The 24,071-nt window shown below is 40.4% G+C and overlaps 1 protein-coding gene across 1 annotated transcript in view; it reads left to right on the top strand.

The window, feature by feature from the left end:
* ENPP2 (ectonucleotide pyrophosphatase/phosphodiesterase 2) overlaps positions 1 to 24,071 on the top strand; it is an 82,522-nt gene that overhangs the window by 44,280 nt on the left and 14,171 nt on the right. The window contains exons 12-19 of the mRNA XM_023224775.1: positions 713 to 821; positions 3,934 to 4,059; positions 7,521 to 7,552; positions 8,281 to 8,408; positions 10,852 to 10,939; positions 11,097 to 11,184; positions 12,295 to 12,479; positions 14,757 to 14,808. Of these exons, the coding sequence (XP_023080543.1) occupies positions 713 to 821; positions 3,934 to 4,059; positions 7,521 to 7,552; positions 8,281 to 8,408; positions 10,852 to 10,939; positions 11,097 to 11,184; positions 12,295 to 12,479; positions 14,757 to 14,808 (808 nt within the window). The remainder of the gene's footprint in view (positions 1 to 712; positions 822 to 3,933; positions 4,060 to 7,520; positions 7,553 to 8,280; positions 8,409 to 10,851; positions 10,940 to 11,096; positions 11,185 to 12,294; positions 12,480 to 14,756; positions 14,809 to 24,071) is intronic.

Genomic DNA, 24,071 nt, shown 5'->3' with positions numbered 1-24,071 from the left:
AAGAATTGGGTTTTCATATTTTGTTAAAAAGAAGACACCTTCTAGAACAAACTCATGGTTCACTTCTGTTTAAGTTAGGACTCTTATAGATTCTTGTTTCACTCAAAATCAGCTTTAAAAGAACTAAAGTGAGAAGTAATAACTTATTTCTTAGAATAGGTTCTTCTGTTAAGAATCTATTGCTTTCAGACGCCAACAGTTAAATTACTTAGAACAAGATGGATCTCATTGTATTAGTGATATTCTAATTTATTATCCAGTGGAAGGTTATGATTTTAACCTCAGAACAGCTTTGCATTCACTTAGTGTCTATCTTCTTGCCATGATTCAAAATCTAATGTGATTTCACTTAGGAAACTGTCCATCTGACTTTCTGTCATCAAAACTCTTGGATTTAAAGGATGCTGTCACATTTTAGAAAGTCGATTTTATCTCTTACAGAATTTTCATTAACAATATTTTTGACATTTTTATATCAAAGAATCTTTAAAGGGATTGGATGAGGAGAGGTTTTAATTCTCTCAAAAGAATACAAATATAATGTACTTAGACCAGATTTCCATTAAGAATGGCAGGTAAATCTCCCCAGACAAAGCTCTGCCTCTGGGCTGGAAGTTTTCTTTCCAAAATGTTCTAGGGGTAGAAGATCTATGAGAGACTGAAAGGGAAAGAAAGAAAACCCTGTGGGGACTAACTTGCTTCTTTTTCCCAGATGACAAATCCTCTGAGGGAAATTGACAAAATTGTGGGGCAATTAATGGATGGACTGAAACAACTAAAACTGCATCGGTGTGTCAATGTCATCTTTGTAGGAGACCATGGTAAAGCTTTGTTTTTTCTTTGCTAATAGGATAGATGGATAATGTTTCTGATCATATTGAGGAAAATAATCCTTGCCCTTAGAAGCCAAGATTCCATTCGTAACCTCCTTTCCCCTTTCTTTAAGATGGGGATAGAAATCAGGTCATGAATCAAAAGTATGAGATGACCTGAGAGATCCCTGGGTTCATTTTGATCAAAAGCTGGGACTTCTTATATATTTCTGTTATTTGCAGGAAAGACCTTTCTACAAAAATCTGTCTCTTATTAAAGCGATACAGACAGTTTACTTGTGGTATTAATAGCTTCTTCTGTGAATGTGACATATCAGGTGATAATCCCCTATCCCTGCCAGCCACATCCCCAAAAGGAGCCCATGGAGTTTATATGGTTAAAAAATACATCCAAATATGATAAAGAAGCAGACATAGGATTCTTGTCAGAGAAGTGGCATGTAAGTCAAATGATTTCCCTGAATCCACCGAGGGAAGTCAAGGTCCAAACCAGAAGGCCCTGCTGTGATTCAGATGACTGATAAAGAGAGGAAGAAGCATTATAGGAAGTAGTTCTTCTAAATCACTTTATGAAGTAGAAAAATTTATGACCAATTCTTTGAGGAGATCAAGAGCATCATAAACATTATGTGACTATAGAGCTGGGCGGGGGGTGGGGACTCAGAGACATGCAGACTCAGTTCTAGAGAGTGTCTCCTGTATTCCGGAACTATTAGATTGAAACAATAACGTTGGAATTTGGGGCTTCTCCCTTCTAATGGAATTTGGAAGATGAAAATTGGCTGACTCTTTGGCAGAGCTAAGAATGGCAGGCAAATCTTCCTAGCTCTGGTCCTGAAAGTCTTCCTAGAATGTCCTAGAAGATCTATGAGAAATTAGGAAAAAAAAAAAAAAAAAAAAAAAAAGCTAAAGGGATTAACTTTCTCCTCTTGAGTGGGCTAGATGTAACCCTTTGCAAAGTCACGCTCCATGCGTTTGGCTTGGTGGAGAGCTACACACAGGTCAGAGAAGTTGGAGCATGCGTCAAAGCTGATCCAATTTAAGTTGCCCAGAGGTGTCAAGAGCATTTGCTCACATGCTGGAGCCAGACGTCTAAGTAGAAGGGTCCCAATGAGTCATGTGCTGAGGCATTGTAAAGGTCATGGATAGGTTAAAACCTTGGCTTATTAGTGTGCAGGCTTCCAAGATGAGTAGATCCATTTGGTTTGGGACAACTACAGCACTTCTTTTTCTTTTTCTTTTTTTTTTTTTGAGATGGAGTTTCACTCTCATCACCCAAGGTGGAGTGCAATGGTATCATCTCGGCTCACTGCAACCTCCACCTCCCGGGTTCAAATGATTCTCCTGTCTCAGCCTCCTGAGTAGCTGGGATTACAGGCACCTGCCACCAGGCCCAGCTAATTTTTGTATTTTTAGTAGAGATGGGGTTTCACCATGTCGGCCAGGCTGGTCTCGAACTCCTGGTCTCAGGTGATCTGCCCACCTTGGCCTCCCAAAGTGTACAGCACCTCTTTCTTAAAAGGTGGTATGGTTTAGTGTTTTAGAGCATGGTCTTTGGAGTCAGAATGAATTTTAGTGGAGTTCAAATTGCACTGTGTCACTTAACATCTACATGACACTGTACACCTTTTGTGGCCTCTCCAAGTCTCAGTTTCCTCATCTGTCAGGCGAGAACATTAGCACCCCTCCACAAAGTTAGTCTGCAGAGTGAAGGCTGATGATGCTTAAGGAGCACTTAGCACAGTGCCTGATGGACTTCTAAAGTAAGGGAGATTGTTCACATTTGGGGTGGCATAAGGGACTTCCTAGAAATAAAACAAATGGGAGAGGCTTTCAGCCCTCTATTAATATGTATTTGGGGACCTTCCCTTCCTGGGCGAACATTGTACTAAAACATAGCAGCTCTTCGTTGCTCTATTTTTCTTCCTAAGGGTTTAACCGTTAAAGTGCAAGATATATAATCTTTATGCTATGTGTTTTTTCTTGCTTTTCATTCCAATTTGTATTAAACAAGGGAAGGTTCTGGATCTGGGATCCCAGGAGGTGATTATTTGAATTTTACCAGATCTGGGGTACTCTGGGTTGTATTTCCTTATTTTAAAACTTTAGGGCATCCTTTACAGGATATGAATATATGAGTATTCTCCAACAGGATTATTTTCCCTGTTAGAGAATATTCATATGTTGAATTGTACTGAGCAATATATTAAAATGTTCCAGGTCATCTCATACATTTCAATAAGGTCTCTAGTAGCCTCCATAGTCTATGATGCTAAGATTTGAGTTTACAACAATGTTTTAAATAAAAGCATTTTGATAAAGGAATTTTCCTTGATGGGGACACACAACAAATCTTGGGGTGGAGGAGACATATTTGTTTTAAAAATTCCCTACCTAGAACCTTCTTGTGCTTTAGTTGCTAGCTTTCAGTTCTGACTAATTACATTGTTTACAACTTGTTTTCAATGTTATTTTGTTTTTCAGTTTGGGTGGTCATTGGAACTGACATTTTTCTTTCTCATCTCTTGTTGCCAGTATTGTTTTGTCAGTAACATCCAAGGCCACCAGTGGAGACAGTGAGGACTGGTGATTATGTACTCAAGACAGGAGATATATTAGAGAGTTGGAAAATGCCATTTTGTAAGAGACACAGAACTGTATATTCCATTTATACCTCCCCCAACTGGGAAGAGTTTGAAGCAATCTAGGGTGATTTTTTTTTTTTTTTTTTTTAAGAATAGATCTTTTTCACAAAGACTCTGTAAATAGTTGTGTTTATTGTTGTTGTTGTTGTTTAAATCATGTTGACTTCCGTTGTCTTGCTGTTCTGGCTGAATGACTTAAAATGTAATTGAGGTAATGCATTTTCACCCTTCTGTGCTTGCAAGATGACATGGCTAAGTAAAAGTCTAGAGAAAAAAATTATACAGAGAAGCCTTAAAACATTTAAAGTCAAATACAAAAATCTCAAAAGTCAGGACTCTTCCCATTAAGTTATTGAAAACTAACTAAAGAGATGCCTGATGTTATCTTTCGTGTCTATGTTAAGATTTTCGTTTCAATATTGCCTGAAAATACTCTTTTTTCTCCCTCCCCATAGGAATGGAAGATGTCACGTGTGATAGAACTGAGTTCTTGAGTAATTACTTAACTAATGTGGATGATATTACTTTAGTGCCTGGAACTCTAGGAAGAATTCGATCCAAATTTAGCAATAATCCTAAATGTAAGTTGATTCTTAAAACATTAAGTGGTTAGAGTGGCAATACAATGGAATAGTTGAGGGCTTGTTTTCTAAAGCTAAAATACTTAGGTAAAAATTCTGGCTCTGCTATCACTTAGCTGAGTGACCTTGAATAAGTTGTTTAAACTCTAAGCCTCAGTTTTTTCTTCTGAAAAATGGGGATGATAAATGCTGCAGCTATCTGTAGAAATTAATCTATGCATATTGCTTAGAGTGGTTCCTGGCACATAGTAGCATTATATAAATATTTGCTCTTATTCTTATCATGTGGAAATTGCACTTAGTTTGAAGCATGTTCATGACCGCAAACTTCTCTTTATAAGATAAGAATTTTTTCAATAAGAAGTTCAGGCTGGTCCTTTATAGCCAAAACTGGAGGATCTGTGTAGGGGTTGGAAGAACCACATTTGGACTGTGAGAGTTCCTAGGAGCCTTGTGGAACAGAGCCCATTCTCTTTGTAAAAATGACCGGTAGAACCTAGTAGGAAAAAATATCAAGCCCTTGGGAAGTGGCAGGTGAAAGATTAGAAATAAAAATGAACAGGAATAATCTTGTCACTTATGTTTTACATGTTCCGGTTATGATCTACCACTGATACAAACTTAATTTGTGGACTAAGATTTTTAGGTGCTGTCTACGCAGCCTTTGAGAAGTCCATAGTTTTCTTGAGGTTATGTCACACTTTGAAAAAAAAATTCTTTAAGGTTTTTAGCCTTGGGATTAAGAAACCATTGACACCAACCTTACAGCTTTGGAAAATTAAGTTTTTCCCTAACTATGTTCCTGAGTCAAAACAAATGGAAGTGTTCCAAGGTCAGCTCCAGGCAATGTTGTGAAATAAACAAAATGTGGGTGTTTCTGCCCTCTCTCCTCCATGACCTTTCCTGCTCCTGTGTTCTCCCTTTTCTGCCCTCAGTTAGACAGGACACAGTCACTATGGCACCCCTTGATTTTAGTATTTGCACTTCAGGGCTATGCAAAAAAGATTTTCTCTATTTTTAACAGTATTTCTGACATTAGTACATGTAATAGGGAGGTTGGATTGGAGGGGAAAAAAAAAAACTTCCCATGGCCCATGAAATCATAACTATCAATGATGAAAAGCTTTGAACCTTACAAAAACACTTTCCAATGTGGTTTCATTTTGTGGGAGACAGTAGCATGGGGTGGTGACAGGCACAGATGTCTGGATTCATATCTCAGCTCTGCTCGGTACTCACCATGTGAGCGCCCTGTACCTCTGCTTCCTCATCTGCAATGTAAGGATTGTTGGGAAGATTAAATAAGAGATTGTGTTTATATAATTTAGATCAGTGCTTAGCACATAGTCAAAGCTATATAAAGGTTGGAGATGATGATGTCTTAGTCATACCACTATTTCTGAGACTCTGCTGATCCCAGATGGGAAAGTGTAAGCTTTATACACACACACACACACACACACACACACTCTTATTTAATCATTTTAATAGCATTGTGTGATAAGTATCACTATCCCTTTTATAGACACTAGAAATCAAGGCTCAGAGAGGGGTGAAGGAACTAGCTTCAAGGATGATGGTTAGTAAGTTTCAGGTCTGAGATTTGAAGCCAGATTGGCTGAACCACTGCCCTTTGTTCACACAAAATGAAGACTGTTAGCCTGAAAAGAATGAGTTCTTCAGAATTGAAGGATTGATGTCCCCAGCATGGACTCCGGCATTGGATATTTCCTAGTAATTCTCTGGGACTTATCTGAGTACATGCTATTTACTTTTCTTCATTATCAAAGACCATGAACTTACTCTATTTCGTCCCTTTGAGGAATATGATTTATGAGGCCTGGCTTGCTCAATCAGATTGCTTGAGTGCCAGAGTGCCAACTCCTCCTCCTTCTGAAAACCCATTGGCTTACTGAGGATTTGAACAGCATTTACCTCCCAGGGTTATTGTGAATGACCAGAGAGAAAGTGCCTGCAAAGCTCTCTCTTTTCTTTTTGAGATGGAGTTTTGCTGAGTTGCCCAGGCTAGAGTGCAGTGGCTCCATCTTGGTTCACTGCAACCTCTGCCTTCCTGGGTCAAGCAATTCTCCTGCCTCAGCTTCCCAAGTAGCTGGGACTACAGGCGCCCACCACCACGCCTGGCTAATTTTTTTGTATTTTTAGTAGAGACAGAATTTCGCTATGTTAGTTAGCCAGGATGGTCTCGATCTCCTGACCTTGTGATCCGCCCACCTCGGCCTCTCAAAGTGCTGGGATTACAGGCGTGAGCCACTGTATCCGGCTACCTGCAAAGCTCTTATAGAAAGACAGGCACATAGTATGAAATCTATTTGGGCTATTTTTATTTCATTATTACTTATTTGCTTTCCACTAAGAGATGCAATTAAGGCCAATGGAATACACATTTTAGTTTTGGTTTTCAAGCTTTAGAACTAAGATTCTGAAAATACTCTTTGGAGTCTGTATATGTATACCCCAAGGCAAGTTTATTCATGCATTTTTGATGAATATGAACAAATATTTATTAACAAAATGTGTATTGAGTGTCTGCTCTGCACAGGCCCAGGGATACAGCAGCACGTGATACAGATAAGGCCCGCTCCACTGGTATTTAGATGCCAGGGAGGGCTGCCTCGTGATAGTTGCTATCTCTTCTGAACACAACTTTCGTTTTCTGCTGATTCTGTAATAACATACTGAAGCAAACTTCCCTGAAAACAAAACAAAATCCAAGCAACCTACAATCTCCTCTTTCTCCCCACATTCCGCCCAAAAGGGGAGCTTCAGATAATACAATCCTGTCCACAGTTTATGCATAGCCATCATTTACATAGTTTTGCTTTCAGCTAGTTCCAAGTATTGACTAAAATCTTTTACTTGATGCTATTGAAAACAAAGGAGGTGCATGCACGTGTGTGTCTATGACTGGAGAGGTGCGGCTACCTATATAATTACGCCCAGGATATAACTAGGGAAACAAAACTCTCTTTTAAAAAATAACTCAATGGATTAGAAGTTTATTCTTAAAGTGGGTGAAGACTTGTTTCAAAAATCTGCAGATAAATAAGAAGTTACATTAAAAGCCCCAAATGCCCAGTTTAGTTCCTGAGGTCAAACTGCAAATAAACTATGTCTTGAGGGGAACCATTAAGGGGAACTTAAAATAAGAAGCAATTTACCTAGCAGTATCCTGGTGCTATGGAAGGAGGAATTCCCTGCAGAAGAGCAGAACTGGACCTAGGAGGGCAGTTTACTGTAGGATTTGTTCCACTTGCTCAGCTGCATTTCAATAACTGAAATGTTGAATACCCACACACAATTATTTATCTTTCAAACAAAACACTAAAGTGTTAGTCTTCTGTGGGATGGAAGGAGAAAGAATTGAGTATCTTGCTGCAAAAACGATTTCTCTTGGTAAAGATTGTTATTTCTTCTGAAATATTTCTCCTCTCTTTGAACAGATGACCCCAAAGCCATTATTGCCAATCTCACGGTAAGTGTTGCCAGTTGTCCCGCCTCTACCCTCCCCAGGTCTCTGCCCCTGGAGCAGCCTTCCTCCTGTGTGTGACTCCCCCGGGCCGGGGGCAAGAGGAACACTTTCCTCATTGCCCTGCCATCCTGTATATTTGTTTCCTTAAGAGCTTTCAAAACTTCTGGCCTGTGGTCAGCTGCAGGCTCCCTAATGGTCTTGGCAATGATACAAACGGAGACTATCTGATCCTTCCATTAGAACTGAAAAGTATTCATTCATGATTAAACAAATCTTTACTTTCTCTGAACCAGAACTGCCCACCCACTCTGCTCCATTGTTCCCGGATGCTGGGTAGCGACCTTAATAGCACAAGAGCATCTAATCAGATAAGCCTAAACCTACCTGCTCCTCCCCTCCCACTGACACCCCACCCTCAACCGCTTTACTTGAAGGAGTTGGGAAAGGCCTAGGAGTGTGAATTGCTCTTAGCGATGGTCTCACAAGCCAGGAATGCATCTTAAAATTCCTAACTCCCCTAGGATAGCCTGTCAGATCATCTCCAAGGTTACTTAATCTCTTTCGAATCTATTTGTTTTCAGCGTACATTATTTGATAGAAACAAATTTCATTTATTCACTAACTAACCTTTAGTTAGGCTTAAAATCTCCTTCAGCTTTCTAGAGAAAGAATTTGTGAGAATTTTTCGAAAAGACATTCCATCTAAGGTCTGATTTCCATTTCTATTTCAGTGTAAAAAACCGGATCAGCACTTTAAGCCTTACTTGAAACAGCACCTTCCCAAACGTTTGCACTACGCCAACAACAGAAGAATTGAGGATATTCATTTATTGGTGGAACGTAGATGGCATGTTGCAAGGTATCTGGTATATGGGCTATTTCTGTTTCTCATTTCCACAACCACCCTTTTGGCAACTGGAAATATTTTATCATCCTTAGTCATCGCTGAAAGAAGTATCAGTTGGAAATCTCACTGTTTCCAAAAATTTTGTGGGCTACGTAAACCATCAGTGATGAGACAACATATCTCTGTGTTCTGGGTCTCAGCGTCGTGGTGTCTCTTAGTAGTCTGTCGGTGAATCTGTGTGTGTGTGTGTTTGTGTGTGTGTGTGTCTCTTTCTTTCTTTGAATTTACATTCGAACCTCTATTCTTACTACTTGGGTAAGTCAAAAGTATAAATGGGACCTTGCCCTAGTATATTGGGCTGATTTGATCTCAGTTGTTGAGACTTTGCTTGTAGCAATATGTGTAGAGGACTTCAGAAAATGTTAACGTTAAAAACTCTGTTATTGTGGGCACTTTTTACATTGCTTTAAGTATTCCCGATGTTTGCCTTCTATTGAACTACAAAAGACTCTCCAATGTTGAAGAGAAGGTTCCTTGCTTTTGAATGTGGTCTAGGACATGCTGGAGGCTCTAACAACTTGCAATGCGTTAATTATTAAGGATTTATCCATTTTCACAGATACCTGGAAGTAGCTGTTTCCCACTCACTCATTTTTTTTTTTTTTTGAGGCGGAGTGTGGCTCTGTCACCCAGGCTGGAGTGCAGTGGCCAGATCTCAGCTCACTGCAAGCCCCGCCTCCTGGGGTTACCCCATTCTCCTGCCTCAGCCTCCCGAGTAGCTGGGACTACAGGCGCCCGCCACCTCGCCCGGCTAGTTTTTGTATTTTTTTAGTAGAGACGGGGTTTCACCGTGTTAGCCAGGATGGTCTCGATCTCCTGACCTCGTGATCCGCCCATCTCGGCCTCCCAAAGTGCTGGGATTACAGGCTTGAGCCACCGCGCCCGGCCTCCCACTCACTCTTACTCCAACTTTCTACTTAAGAAAAGTGCTGTGAATTTGTCTATCTCAATAATTGAACAACTGCCACATGCACTCCAGCTAGGTACTAGTTTGCAAGAGAGAGAAGATAACAAGAAAATATTTAGAAACTCTTAAGTTATAAGACGAACTTAGAACTCTAGAAACTTGTATCAGTGTGGGACACTTAGAGAGACACATGGGACAGATATATAAATATCATGCTGTAATTTTCCGGGGTGTACTTAGAGTTAAATATGTGGGATTACGAAGAAAGATGTATGAAGAACAGGAATTATTGGAGTCTTTTAAAACAGTTGTGGGAAATCCTCATGGAGAATTTACAGGATGTGACTGAAATTAATTGACTAAGTATGTGCTCCTGAAGAATTAATTGGCTGAGTATGTGCTCCCTTTTATGTGTGGGGCAGCTTGGAAGGGGTCACACTGGCGCAGGTAGTAGGTTCAAATGGCAAAAACATGGGAGCCGAGTAGAAGTTAAGTGAAAGATGATGACAGTTGGGCAAATTACTGTAGCCCAAAAGCAGGCATGTTGGTTAACAATACATCTTTTAAATTGAACTCTTCTTGCATTGTTGAGGTATTATATGCGTATATCTTATTATCCCAAGCCCTTATTATTCCAAGGGTGGAGACCCATGTGTTAGATTTTTTGTTTTCCCAACGCACTTTCAGTGCTATGTACTCATAGGTACTTAGGAAATGTTTGTATTAAATAAACATGAAAGTTATTTTGGAAAAGGGCCACATGACACTTTTGCAAAAGGTGTCTTCTGTCACAAAAGGAAAGATCAGATGGTCTTGATGTCTACAGTATTTCTGTTTTCTGTTTCTAAATGAAGATGTTGTCTAGGTGAGGCCATGCTTTTGTCAGATATGTCACGATTACTGTTAGGTTGGCTGCTTGGTTGTACTCTAGTTGTATTGTATATTGATAGATAAAGTTGCATGCAAACATTTTTATAGAATATAGATCTCCATTCATTGTTTAAACATCACATATTTATTTTATTTTAAATTTTAAATTATTATGGATATATAATAGGCGAGACATCACATTTTTTTAAAGTGCCTGCTACCTCTTGACACTGAGCCTAGGGAGGGATACATAGAAATGAATCAGACAAACGTGGTCCTAGAGTCGAGAATCTTACAGTCTTGGAGCTAGTGAAGCACTTAGACAGGCAGAGCATGAGTTTTGACAAGTGCCCTACTTGGTGTAAGCACGAGGTTCCAGGAAAGCATCATGACTTCTGTTCACAGGTCTCCATTTATCCTGCAATAACTGTCAAGGAAAGTCACTTGGAAAAAAGAATAGGATCCTCTTTTCATCATCACAAGAAGGATGCAATTAAAATAGAGACAAATAGACTTTCAAAAGCCCCTTCTTAGAGTTTCTTTGTACCCTGAAATTACCTTTCTATCAGAGTAATTTCATGAGAAATCCTAACTGATCATGAAATTGTTTCAATTTAGGAAACCTTTGGATGTTTATAAGAAACCATCAGGAAAATGCTTTTTCCAGGGAGACCACGGATTTGATAACAAGGTCAACAGTATGCAGGTATGATGGCACTACTGTGAATTGAAATTGTGTTTTGGTGATTCTTCGAAAGGATGAGTAATGGTGATGTGAGTGAAGTTGTATGGTAGTCATATATAGAGGAAGGGTTCCTACCCAACAATACTTAACTGTTTTTGTTTTTCTTTTCTTTTGGAAGACTGTTTTTGTAGGTTATGGCCCAACATTTAAGTACAAGACTAAAGTACCTCCGTTTGAAAACATTGAACTTTACAATGTTATGTGTGGTAAGTCACTCATTTAATCAAAACCATTGAAACAATCTTTAGTTAGTATATGATCTTTCTCAATGTCAGAGAAAGAAATGAGGTGTCTATTTTCTGGGACCACCTCCTCTTCCCCACAAAAGATTATAACTTGCCCATTGGTTCAAAGACAGAATATTATCCCCTTCTAAGGCTTCTTTGTCTTCCTTCAACAGTTGACTAATGGGGCGTTTTCATAGTGTTGCTGTTGGCAGCCTCTGGCTGGTCTAACATAGCATTACAGTTTGACACCACTGGTCAGAGACCTGATGAAGCAAGAGTTCTGCACAGAGCCCTCTCCACCTCCATCTCTCACATTGCAGCCCAGTTAAAAATGTTGCCAGCTTGCATCCTGGCCAGCTATTTATGTGCTCTTAATTATTTTTCTTCCTTGAGCTTCTAGTTGCTGAATGAGGACAACTTTTCCTATTTAGTAAGGGAGTGCCAGTCTGGTGGTTAGAGGGGGAGTCTGCAAGTCGGGTCTCCTGGGTTCTTTTCCCATCTTGGCTGCTAGCTCTCCCCTGTCCTGCCTCTGAGCTCAAGCAAGTTACTGAATACGCACTTGGCAACCATTCATTTGCTATGAAATCAGCCTGTTCATTGCTCAGTGGCACTTCAGGGGACAGGGCCAAAGCCTCCTCATGTCCCCACACTTCTGTGGAGTCATTAGAGGGCAGACTTCTAGTTAGCTATTGATTGTAAGTCTCATTTCAAAAGGTGGAATTAAACAGTCCCAGAGAAGTGCAGAAAAAAGTGATACTGACATGGATGGTCCTTGGGTTGTAACTATCACAAATATGGGCAATAGTTAATCAAGGCCTTGTTCCTTCACTCTTTCTTTTGGGGATCTCTCTCTCTATTCATGGTCAAGCAATGAACTTGGCTATTTCAGAAAGCTGTGGCAAGATGTGGTCAGTCCAGAATGGTTCAGGAGGTAAGGAGGGGGTGCCTGCCATCTACATTTGGTTTTGTCCAATTCTGATTTGTGTTCAGAGTTTTCAGACCCCATAGAAGGTGAAGGCTTTTAAACCTTGCCATATCTCATCAAAAAGATGTAAGAAGCACCTGCCTCCTTTTCTTACTTTTCATTAGATCTCCTGGGATTGAAGCCAGCTCCTAATAATGGGACCCATGGAAGTTTGAATCATCTCCTACGTACTAATACCTTCAGGCCAACCATGCCAGAGGAAGTTACCAGACCCAGTTATCCAGGGATTATGTACCTTCAGTCTGATTTTGACCTGGGCTGCACTTGTGATGATAAGGTAGAGCCAAAGGTAGAAATAATCTTTATGTTTATTATGGAGGAGTGTGTTGGGTGGCTAACAGTGCTGGTCAGTAGAACTTTCTGTGACAATGGACATGATCTATAATTGTGCTGTCCAAAATGGTAGCTACTGGCTAGTGTAACTGAGGAACTAAAATTTTAATTTTATTACTTTATAATTAAAGAGCCCTATGTGGCTTGTGGGTACTATATTGAAAAGAACAGGTATAGATCATGAAAGACAAAAAGTAGAATTCATGTTGCTAATCTGTGGAGTCACAGTTCTCAACCGAAATCTTTTTCTGTTTTCTTCAACTGTGGATCACATGTCCATTAGTCATGGTCCCAGTGGGAAACAGGTGGCCCATATAGAAGAGATTTTGAAAAAGAGTTTAGGCCGGGCGCAGTGGCTCATGCCTGTAATCCCAGCACTTTGGGAGGCCGAGGCGGGCGGATCACTTGAGGTCAGGAGTTCCAGACCAGCTTGGCCAACAAGGCGAAACCGTATCTCTACTAAAAATGCAAAACAATTAGCCAGGCACAATGACGCACGCCTCTGATCCCAGCTACTCGGGAGGCTGAGGCGGGAGAATCACTTGAACCCAGGAGGCAGAGGTTGCAGTGAACTGGGATCGTGTCACTGCACTCCAGCCTGGGTGACAGAGCGAGACTCCATCTCAATAAAAAAGAAAGGAAAAAAAAAAAAAAAAGAAAGAGACTTTAAAGGAATTGTTTCAGTCATATTTAATGGGTAATTTATAAGGGCTGAGCAGCGGGATGGATGGAAGTCAATGAGGAGTGGTGAAGTGCCCTGGGGTTTGCGTGATACCCTCCCAAGCTTGAAGGGTGAAGGGAAGGAGTAAGTTTCCAGAACATGGAAAGAGAGCTGAATAGGAAGGAACTATTGTCTTTGGCTAATGAGTGCAGCTTGTGCATTGCAACCCAGCAGGGAGCACTCCCAGCAAGGGGAATACTACCCTCATCTCCCTCCCCTGTACTTCCTTTCACATGTTTCCCCTTGATAGCGCCCAACAGGGAGCCACAGGGCAAGTTTGCTCTTTGATGCCATCCCTAGAGGTCAGCCTCCCAGGACACAGAGCAGGGTGTGGGAGGGTGCAACAGGGATGTGGTAGTGGTGCAAACAGAGACTACTCCTGCATACTATGTTTGGATGGTTTTTCTTTTTTTCTTTTAGATGGAGTCTTGCTCTGTTGCCCAGGCTGGAGTGCAGTGGTGTGATCTCGGCTCACTGCAACATCCGCCTCCTGAGTTTAAGCGATTCTCCTGCCTCAGCCTCCAGAGTAGCCGGGATTACAGGCACCCGCCATCACTACCGGCTAATTTTTGTAGTTTTAGTAGAGACAGGGTTTCACCATGTTGGCCAGGCTGGTCTTGAACTCCTGACCTCAGGTGATCTGCTTTCCTCGGCCTCCCAAAGTGCTGGGATTATAGATGTAAGCCTCTATGCCCGGCAGTATATATCTATTAAATAATGTATTAAGTAATCTTTTGTATAGTTTCCCAAAATAACCTATACTATAGTTTTACATGTTGTAAAATTTTTAAAAAATATTCTTACATGTATCTTGCAATTATTTTGTTTATCATTATGTTTTTGAGACATGCATATTAATACATGAAGTTTTAGCTCATTTATTTTTACCACTAATACAGTGGTTAATGTTTAATTATGTAAATATACCATAAGAATTTTTTTTTTCATTTTCCTACTTGAGAACATTTAGTAATTTGCACACATTAGCTCTTACAATGATGTTACCACAGACATTACTGGAAATGTCTTCTTGTACATATAGGCTAGGATATATAGTGAAGGGTAGAGTTGCTGACTCATGATGTTTCAGAATTGCTGAGTCATTACTTTTTAGCTTTGGTGAAAAGTGATTTCATAAATTAGTTTGGGAATCACTTCAGTGTGCCTAGAGATTAATCTGAAACATTTAGGCACTATCCTAATTAACATACATACATATGCCCAAATCATCATCAGTACCGACATGGGAAATTGGCACCGTGATTATCCACAGTTTTAAGGAAAGGAAACAGAGATTGAAGAAGGTGCTTACAAATGTAGAACTGCTAGAAGTAGAGCCGAGAATGTCAGTTTGAGAGAAAAGAGTAATTCTTCAAAAGAATGTATGATATAGATGGAGTTTAGAGTTCGCTTTTGAATTTAGCAGGATGCTAAGTAGACAGAAGGGCATAGGAGAGAAAGAACATTTCTGATTTGCTTTCTTTTTTCCTTAACTGGTTTTCACACTTGAAGAACAAGTTGGATGAACTCAACAAACGACTTCATACAAAAGGGTCTACAGAAGGTAAGGGGTTGATGCAAAACAATCAGATAAGGTTTTTCTAGTTTTCAAAAATCGAAGAGGCTTCTTATTTACATTATAGTGTAAGCACAATATTGTTTAAAATTAAAATTTATATTGCAAAGTGACTTTTATACCTGTCTGGCAAAGGATATTGGTTTATTCCATGTACACAGGATGCCAGCTGTGTAACAGAAAAATTCCAATAGCTTTTTCCCCCTTCAATAGCTTTTAAGCCCTCTGAAAAATACACAAGTGGTTTGTATCCGATGGGTCCTAAGTTAAGATGCTATGGGGCACTCCTCTAAAGGGAATGATAGTCACAATGATAAATAATAGCAGCTGGTGCCTATCCCGAAAGGATCTACCTCAAGAGTCAGTGTGTATATTGTGATAGGGAGAGATACACAGAAGGAATCAAATCAGAACTCCCTCCTCACATGAAAGATCATCTCGAGCCCTAACTCTTACTTTACGTACAGTGGTAACAAGCACATATTAGTGAACTTTTGCAAGCTTATGATATGACCAAAAAAAAAAAAAAAAAAAAAAAAAACCCCAGTGACTTGTACTAAGATGGTTTCTTGCTCCCATTTTACATTTTAGTATGCTGGCTGTAGGCCAAGGGCAGCTTTGCCCCATGTGTGTTCTTTATTCTGGAACCCAGGCTAAAGGAGTAGCCTCCATCAGAGACATGTCCTGCTCTTGGCAGAGGGAAAAGAGTGGCAGAACTGTGCACTGGGTCTCAGTGCTTCTGCTTTTATGAGGTATATGTCACTCCATTCACAGTTCGCTGGCCAAAGCTGAGCACATGAAACCAGTGGTGTAGGGAAGTGTATTTTTTCCATGGGGACTCTATCCTGCAAGTCATATGGCAATGGGTGGAGGCAGTAAATAATGAGGAACAAGAACACAATCTACCATGCAGGCTCTTTTATCTGATTGTGAAGTTTCACAAAATTGGAGGAAAATAGGAGAGCGGAAGCCTCCTATACATGTTACTAGAGTAGATGGGACAGCATGTTGAAACAGCCAGGAAATGACTAAAAGTGTATGTAAAACGCAGAAAGAACTCAAGCATAGCAGCCACAAGTCATGCAGCAAAGATGCACATGGTCAAATTCTCCTGAGAGCATTGCTTGAGTTATTAGCTTACATATGGTTCTGTTTTTCATATACGTTCTTTCCAATCTGATTAAGTAGAGTTGAGGAAACCAGTAGAAGATTTGATTTACTTGACTTATGTTTCCTCTTTTAAAGATCTTCATCTGCCTCCTTCTTCCTTTTCTGTATCTCCATCCTACTTCTCCCTTTGATCACAGAACACACAGACTCTGGCATAGAACTGAATGCACCTCACTTTGAAGATAGGCCATTGTTGGTGGAAGGCACACAAATCCTTCACAAACTCTACGAGTGATTTGCAATGTTTGACACCTAACCTCTAGTGGACTAGAGTGTCATTATAGTTAGAACAATTAGAACATTGCTAGAGTCAAAAGATGGGGAGTCTCATGATTCAAGTTTTTCAGATATTTAGTTGCCAAGGCAGAGAAATACTACTCAGATGTTTCTCTTCTAAAAGTCTGTAATGAAATTAATTGTGGTAACTTCTATTGGACTCCCATGATTTTGCTGATTCAAAGTCTGACTGTTCATGGTACTAAAGCATTTCTGTCTGTGAAAAACATTCCTGCATTTAATTTGTTGGTGGGTGGCAGTGTCCTCATGTGACAAAACCAGTCTCACAATTCAGTATAAACAATGACCGCAGCTGGGCACAGTGGCTCACGCCTGTAATCGCAGCACTCTGGGAGGCTGAGGCAGACAGATTACCCGAGGTCAGGAGTTCCAGACCAGCCTGGCCAACATGGTGAAACCCCATCTCTACTAAAAAAATACAAAAGTTATCTGGGCGGTAGTGGCGTGCGCCCAGCTACGTGGGAGGCTGAGGCAGGAGAATTGCTTGAACCTGGGAGGCAGAGCTTGCAGTGAGCCGAGATCGCACCACTGCACTGCAACCTGGGTGACAGAGGGAGACTCTGTCTCACAAACAAACAAACAAACAAAAAACATAATCAACTCAAACTTCAGAGCATAAAAATAAGAGACATCTTCTTAGTGAATCACTGACCCTCAGGGCTGTAAGGAGGGATATAGTTAGTAAGGTTACATCTCCATTGCTCTGCTCCGAGTGGAACATGAGTTTCTTACTTATATCACTGAAGTGTCTTTTTCTACCACTGAAGCTTAAAGTTTATGTATTTTCATGGAAACAAACCCTTGTGGATTCGTTCAGCAAGCATTTGTTGAATACTGACACTGGGCTAGCACTGGTTACTCTGATGCAACTGTACCACTTTTAGTTTCTAATTCATGGCTTCAAAGCGGTGGCATAAAATATTAAGGGGAAATCTAGAATAGCTCAGGCTACTCTAAATCTGCTCATAGCCTAGTGGCAACAGCCTTTAATGATACAAGAGCATCTTCAAAAGTATTTGTCTTATTATGTGCAATGCATTTCCTTGCTTAGATGCTGGAATGTGTATAAACCTCAATGCTCTTTCTCCTGTTGCTCTTTCTCTATCTCTTTGTCTCTTGGGCTTTGTCTCCTTTTGGGCTCTATCTCGGTCATTTCTTCAGTGGCAAAGGGACGTTTTCTTGGTCTGAGTTCTTTCGGACCTTTATGATGTTTCCTGTGTTATAAGTTTGGCCTCCCATTTAAAATATTCAGTGTCTGCCCCACTGGAGGAGATCTTTGTGAATGTGAACACCATGTGTGTTAGCACATGTGTGTTATGTTCAGGGGAATTACTTCCCCTTTCTAGGTACCTTTGAATACATATCAAGGCTTTTAAAGTAGTTCGTAAACCTAAACTCCTAGATAGCTGTAAAGTTGTACTGTTTTTATTAGTAGTTTTTTAAAACACAGATGTAAGTAGTTGATATTTTTCAGAATACATCATGTGCTATACACACTTCACCTGTAACATTTATATGTGACTGTTTTAATGTCATATGCTGTAAAATCACTCATACGTCTGTACAAAATACATGAGTAAAAGCTGAACGTTCCAATAGTGAAACAATTACAGGGATATCTGTGATTAAAAAGAGGTATATTAAACTAATCTTGGGCAATATTTTGCTATAAATATTTAAACTGTTATGGAATCAAATCCTTTACTAAAATAAAGAGAAAGAAAAATGTAATCCTCAAAAATGGCAATCTAAGCTGCTTGTCAAACTTTAGTATTTCTAGATATGTGGTAGACTTCAGATCTTAATTGTGTGCCTGTTATTATTTCTGGATCTCATATGCTTTATGTCTTGGCAGACTTTCCATGCAGCAAAAACTCATTTCCTTGTGGCATTGAATCCATGGATGAATGAATGAATGAAAAGAAAAATTAAAAAATCTCTTGTAGCAAGCAATTCTGGCACTATAGCCAAGTATAATTTTCACTGCAAGAATAATTGCACCATTTGTTTTCACCTTAGTCTTTTCTCTATTTACATTGCTATAAAAAAAGTGTCACATTTTCTTAGGTTAGCACTCACCATCATCTTTGTGAAAAAGGAATTAAAAATAATTCTAACGCCTATGTATACTTGGCTCCTTATCACACACAATGAGAAGTCAGTTTGGATAGGAAAATGACTTAAACACAGCTGGACCCAGCGGCTCACACCTGTAATCCCAGGATTTTGGGAGGCTGAGGTGGGCGGATCACCTGAGGTCAAGAGTTCAAAACCAACCTCACCAATATGGTGAAACTCCGTCTCTACTAAAATTACAAAGATTAGCTGGGCATCGTGGCATCCACCTGTAATCCCAGCTACCAAGGAGACTGAGGCAGGAGAATCGCTTGAACCCAGGAGGTGGAGGTTGCAGTGAGTTGAGATCTTGCCTTTGCCCTCCAGCCTGGGCAACAAAAGCGAAACTCCGTTTCAAAAAAGAAAAAGAAAATTGACTTAAACACTAGTAATTCTTGTTAACTTTAAAGCAGAGTCCTGAATGTGGCTACAGGGGAGCATCTTCTTTAGCTCTTGTCAATTCCAGAATGTTTCTCATTTGTGTTATTTCTTTGGAGATATTGGTTGTTCTAGAGAAAGAAGGAGATAGCACTCGTGCTTCTGAGTATCTGTGTCTGCGTGTGTTATCTGTGTGTTTTTGGGAATACCTGGAAGAAATCAATACATAGTAATTGTTTATTGTTATAGTAGAATTCAAGATGGATTTGATGGTAGATTGAATTTTAACAACTTTTACCTAGCAATATTCTTTGCCAGTATTGAGGTAGAGCACATACCCTTTACTAAACAGTACAACTGCATCTGCTACAACTGTAGCTACTTTGAGTTAAGACTAAACAAGGCACTTTACATATTTTGCCTGTAAACAGTGCAACATTCCAGGGAGAGATAAAGCTTTGGGAGATTAAGTTACAGAATACCAGAACTATAAAGAGCTGAGATTAGATTTGAACGCAGTTTTATAGGGCACTGAAGCCCATGTGCTTTCATCTGAAAATGCTTCTTATTCTAAGAGTGGGAACAAAGGGAATATGTCAAAAGGAAATTTTGTTTTTCATGTACATTTTGTAGCCTGAGTAGAGAGACTTTTTGCTCAACAAAAAAATTTGTATATCAAAGTTTGGAAGTTGCTTCTGAAATACTAGACGCTTTGACAGAAACTACTGTCCTCATTAGCTTCTCAGTGGGCATTACTCGGGCAGGGCTCATGCCTGGGAGTAGTTGGATCTTCATTCCCATATACTCTCCATAAAATAACCCAGCAGCCAGCACCCAACTGGAGACCACCCAAAAGGCCAAGCAGAAGAATAATGGCCCAGGAGGATGGAGGCCTAGGATTCTAGTGCTGCTATGCAGCTGAATTATTTTGTGCAAATCATAAACCTCCAGTTCCTTCATCAGTAAGCTGGAGACGATACTATTGATCTGCCCAGTGTACCTTTCAGGGTAACATTAGACAGGTCATACGTAGAAAGCCAAGATTTTAAAAAGTACGTATCATTAACTTATCAACAAGTGTTTGCCAGGTGGATATTATGTGATTGGCATTGCTGGAGATGGAAGATACAGTGGTGAGTAAAACAGATGAAGTCCCTGTCCTCATAAAGTTATTGTTCTGTTGTAGGATTTTTCTAGTTGATACATTACAGCATAATGTGTTCAAGGTTGGGGTAAGAAAGAACAGGGCACTAAAGAGAGGCCTTGAATCAAATCTCAGAGGAGGTTGAAATGGCAGCAAATGATAATAGGCACTTGTGAGGCAAAGGAGAAAGTATGCAGGAAAAGGAAAGATCTTGGGTAGAGATTTTGTGGTAAGATTTAAGAGTACATTATTGTGGGAGTGAATGTTTTAAAAAAACAAAAAAAAAGGAGAGATTTTCATGTGGCTCTCAAGACAGCCTGCTCATCTGTGGGAATCTGAATCAGGAAGCTAAGGAGGGAAAAGGAACACAAACTCCAGCCTCTACGACCCAAATTTGGAAGACAAAAAGAATGAGTGCTGGGGAAGTCCACACCACTTAAAAAGATTGGCCTCACAGTATTTTGCCAAGTGTGGTATCTGGAGGAGAACCTTGGCGTGTACCAAAACTGCCAAAGACACTATTGTAAACAGGGAACTGGGGTGTGGAATGAAGGCTTGGTCTGGAATTCCATGACAGGCATTCCCAGCCTGGGAAGACCAGGTTATACTAGATCCACGTCAAGAAATCCCGGAAACATATTGCAAAAGCAGAGGCTTGCAGGCTAGTCTCCAGGGTTGCTGGTCTCGAGATAAAGATCTCAATGTATGCTGAGAACAAGATTCAAGTACATTTTGTGGCCCGAGTAGAGAGACTTCTGGCTCAACAAAAATGCAATGGGTGGCTCCCTCAAGATGTCATAAAGACTAGGAATGACTCTGAACCTGTGATTCTTTGATACTTAACTGAAAAAATAAAACCTAAATTTTGATTCTGGACCTTAAAATGTGTGTTTCTTACTGCAGAGATTATTTCCCCCTCTTTCTTAGATGAAACTATTAAGCTCCAGGAAGACCCAAGTAGATTTTTTGGGTCATTGGAGACCTTGGCTGGATTTTTAGGAGGCTGTAAAAACCACTGTATTTTTTCCCCTTATTATGCTATTTTTGCTCAGTAATAATTGAGAAAAAGGCAGGCAGATAGTGATACTTTTGTGTTACAGCTGTGTGCCAAAACTTGCAGTTATGACAATAGCTTGGAAGCTATGGAGCTATGGAACCCAAATTTCTTTTTCTTTTTTTTTTTTTTTGAGACAGAGAGTCTTGCACTGTCGCCCAGGCTGGAGTGCAGTGGCACAATCTTGGCTCACTGCAACCTCCGCCTCCCAGGTTCAAGCAATTCTGCCCCAGCCTCCCAAGTAGCTGGGATTACAGGTGCGTGCCACCACGCCTGGCTAATTTTTGTATTTTCAGTAGACACAGGGTTTCACCATGTTGTCCAGGCTGGTCTCAAACTCCTGACCTCAGGTGATCCACCCAACTCAGCCTCCCAAAGTGCTAGACTTACAGGTGTGAGCCACTGCACCTGGCCAGAACCGAAATTTCTGAAGCAAGTTGAATCTATATATGTAGAGCAGTAGAGTGAGTAGAGATGGAGAAGCTTTATTGAGGAAACTTTTCAGGAGAAAAATGAATCTTTTTTTTTTTTTGGTATTTTGAGACGGAGCCTCGCTCTGTCACCCAGGCTGGAGTGCAGTGGCACAACCTTGGCTAACTGCATCTTCCGCCTCCTGGGTTCAAGCGATTCTTCTGTCTCAGATTCCCAAGTAGCTGGGATTACGGGTGCGCGCCACCATGCCTGGCTAATTTTTGTATTTTTAGTAGAGACAGGGTTTTGCCATGTTGGCCAGCTAGTCTCAAACTCCTGGCCTTAGGCAGTCCACCCGCCTTGGCTTCCCAAAGTGCTGTGATTACAGACATGAGCCACTATGCCCAGGACAGAAAATGAATCTTAAGATATCTCCACCCGTCTTGGCCCCCTCGCCCTTTCCTCTTCATGTCTCTTCCATGAGCGCTGAATATTTGTCATACACTTTTGAAAGTGAAAAGGGACACTATTAACAATCATACTAGGGCAACAGGCATAAAACTGGAACATGGGACCAGCCTGGTTTAACTTCATGTGCTCCATAAAGGACTTTATTGATGCCACATCCACCCCATTTCCAGTATTCGTCATCCTCTGCTTTCCCATCACACTCTGTAACTATCTTTGATATGGTGCAGACCACATGGCATCTATTATTTGTGCCATGTTTGTCTCTCCCATTGAGTTGTGAACTCTTTGAGGGTAAGAGCTCTACCTTAATCATCTTTGCCCAGTACCTCCGTTCTACAACCCAAGGTCTGGCACAACCGAGATCTGGCACAAACCAAGGTGCTCAATGTTTGATGATGAAGAATAATGGAAAAATTTGGAAGGAGACAGGTGACAGACTGGGCAAAGACTGGAGAAGTTATTTCTGGTAGAGAGAAAGGAAATAGCATATATGATAGTGTAATGTTGCTAACAACAATTGTGAAGAGAGTGTTGCAAATATATTAGCCTTTGTGGAATAGAGTGTTACGTTGACTGCTTAGAAATGAGGAGAATTTAGAGGAAGAACCAGAATTAGTGGAGACTATAGATTGTCCAAGAGTCTTGTTTGGTGGTTGCTCTAGGGATGGGTATTGCATATGGGAACATGGCTGCTATTTTGTTGTCCCCTAATGGGATAGATTAGATGCCAAGCTTGAATTTGAGTTTGGAGGACTGTGTATGGTAACCATGAAAACTTAAATGATAAAAAGAGAATAGCTTCTCAAAGAATTTTGATACTTCTGCTTCCAGCTGAAACCAGGAAATTCAGAGGCAGCAGAAATGAAAACAAGGAAAACATTAATGGAAATTTTGAACCTAGAAAAGGTTTGGTTTGAGTTTTGAAGGAAAGTCTGGGTTGTTTTACTGCCCCTAAGTATTACTGTTACGATTTGCTGGCATTTTATTTGTTTATTATATTTCATTTATTTAATATTGTCAGATTATGTTCTAATCCTTAGGGGTGGGTCCCCAAATTTGGCAGCTTAACTAAGGCTTCTACATTTACTGCAATGCTGGAGCAGCCAAACTACCCAGAACAGGCTTGTGTTGTAATAGTGTGGGCCGCTTTGTCTCAAATTCGCAGTTCTACTTGGGAGGGTCTTGCAAAGTATTCTACGAAGAGTTTTCTCCATTACTTGCACAGAATGGTAAGACTTTAATTAAAGCAACATGTATACATTATTTAATAAGTGTTTTTCAGAACTGATTTTCTCTAGTAGAAAAAGTAGTACAAGAATTTTTTAAAAAACTTATCACTTAAGGAATTGTGAATTGCCTAAGCCTCAATCTCTAAATATTTTGGTCTGTAGGGCCCCAAATTTCCAAGAATCTATGGAAGTTTTGACTTTAGCCTATCCAAAGTGGGCAGATCAAGCTCCAGGTATTTATTGCAAAGTGTGGAATGAAGATTTGTATACTGAACTCTCATCTCGTCTTCTGCAAAGAGTGAAGCTTCAGACCTTTTTTCCTAAGAAGAGAGCTTTCCTTTGGAGGTCTGAATCTGCACTGGGGGTCTTAACTGAGTTCTTTGGTAACTGATGAACTTCCCTCTTCTGTACTTAGAAGACCCTCTTGAATGCCCACTTATTTTATCTATACATGTTCCTTTAAGTCCTTACCTAAAGAGTTTTCCTCTGTATGACAAAGCTGCTTACTTTAAATGCTCATTACTACTCACTTTTTGTGCTGAAGGAATGCATCTTTGAGTTGCAGTACGCATATAATGATCAACGTGTGCCTTCTTCTTAATTAAATCATTGATGAACCCGATAAGCCTCTTCAGGGGTCAAAATAATTAATTCTACAAAAATCTAATCCTATTGGCTTTCCATTCAGCTGAATCATTTCAAAATGTATTACATAGCCAGGCACGGTGGCTCAAGCCTGTAATCCCAGCACTTTGGGAGGCCGAGACGGGCGGATCACGAGGTCAGGAGATCGAGACCATCCTGGGTAACACAGTGAAACCCCGTCTCTACTGGGAAAAAAAAAAAAAAAAAAAAAAACCACTAGCCGGGCAAGGTGGCAGGCGCCTGTAGTCCCAGCTACTCGGGAGGCTGAGGCAGGAGAATGGCGTGAACCCCAGAGGCGGAGCTTGCAGTGAGCTGAGATCTGGCCACTGCACTCCAG

The sequence above is a fragment of the Piliocolobus tephrosceles genome, chromosome 7, assembly GCF_002776525.5.
Source record: "Piliocolobus tephrosceles isolate RC106 chromosome 7, ASM277652v3, whole genome shotgun sequence".
Classification (NCBI taxonomy): Eukaryota; Metazoa; Chordata; class Mammalia; order Primates; family Cercopithecidae; genus Piliocolobus; species Piliocolobus tephrosceles.
The sequence above is the reverse complement of the archived record's forward strand: the minus strand, read 5'-3'. Positions and strand labels throughout refer to the sequence as shown.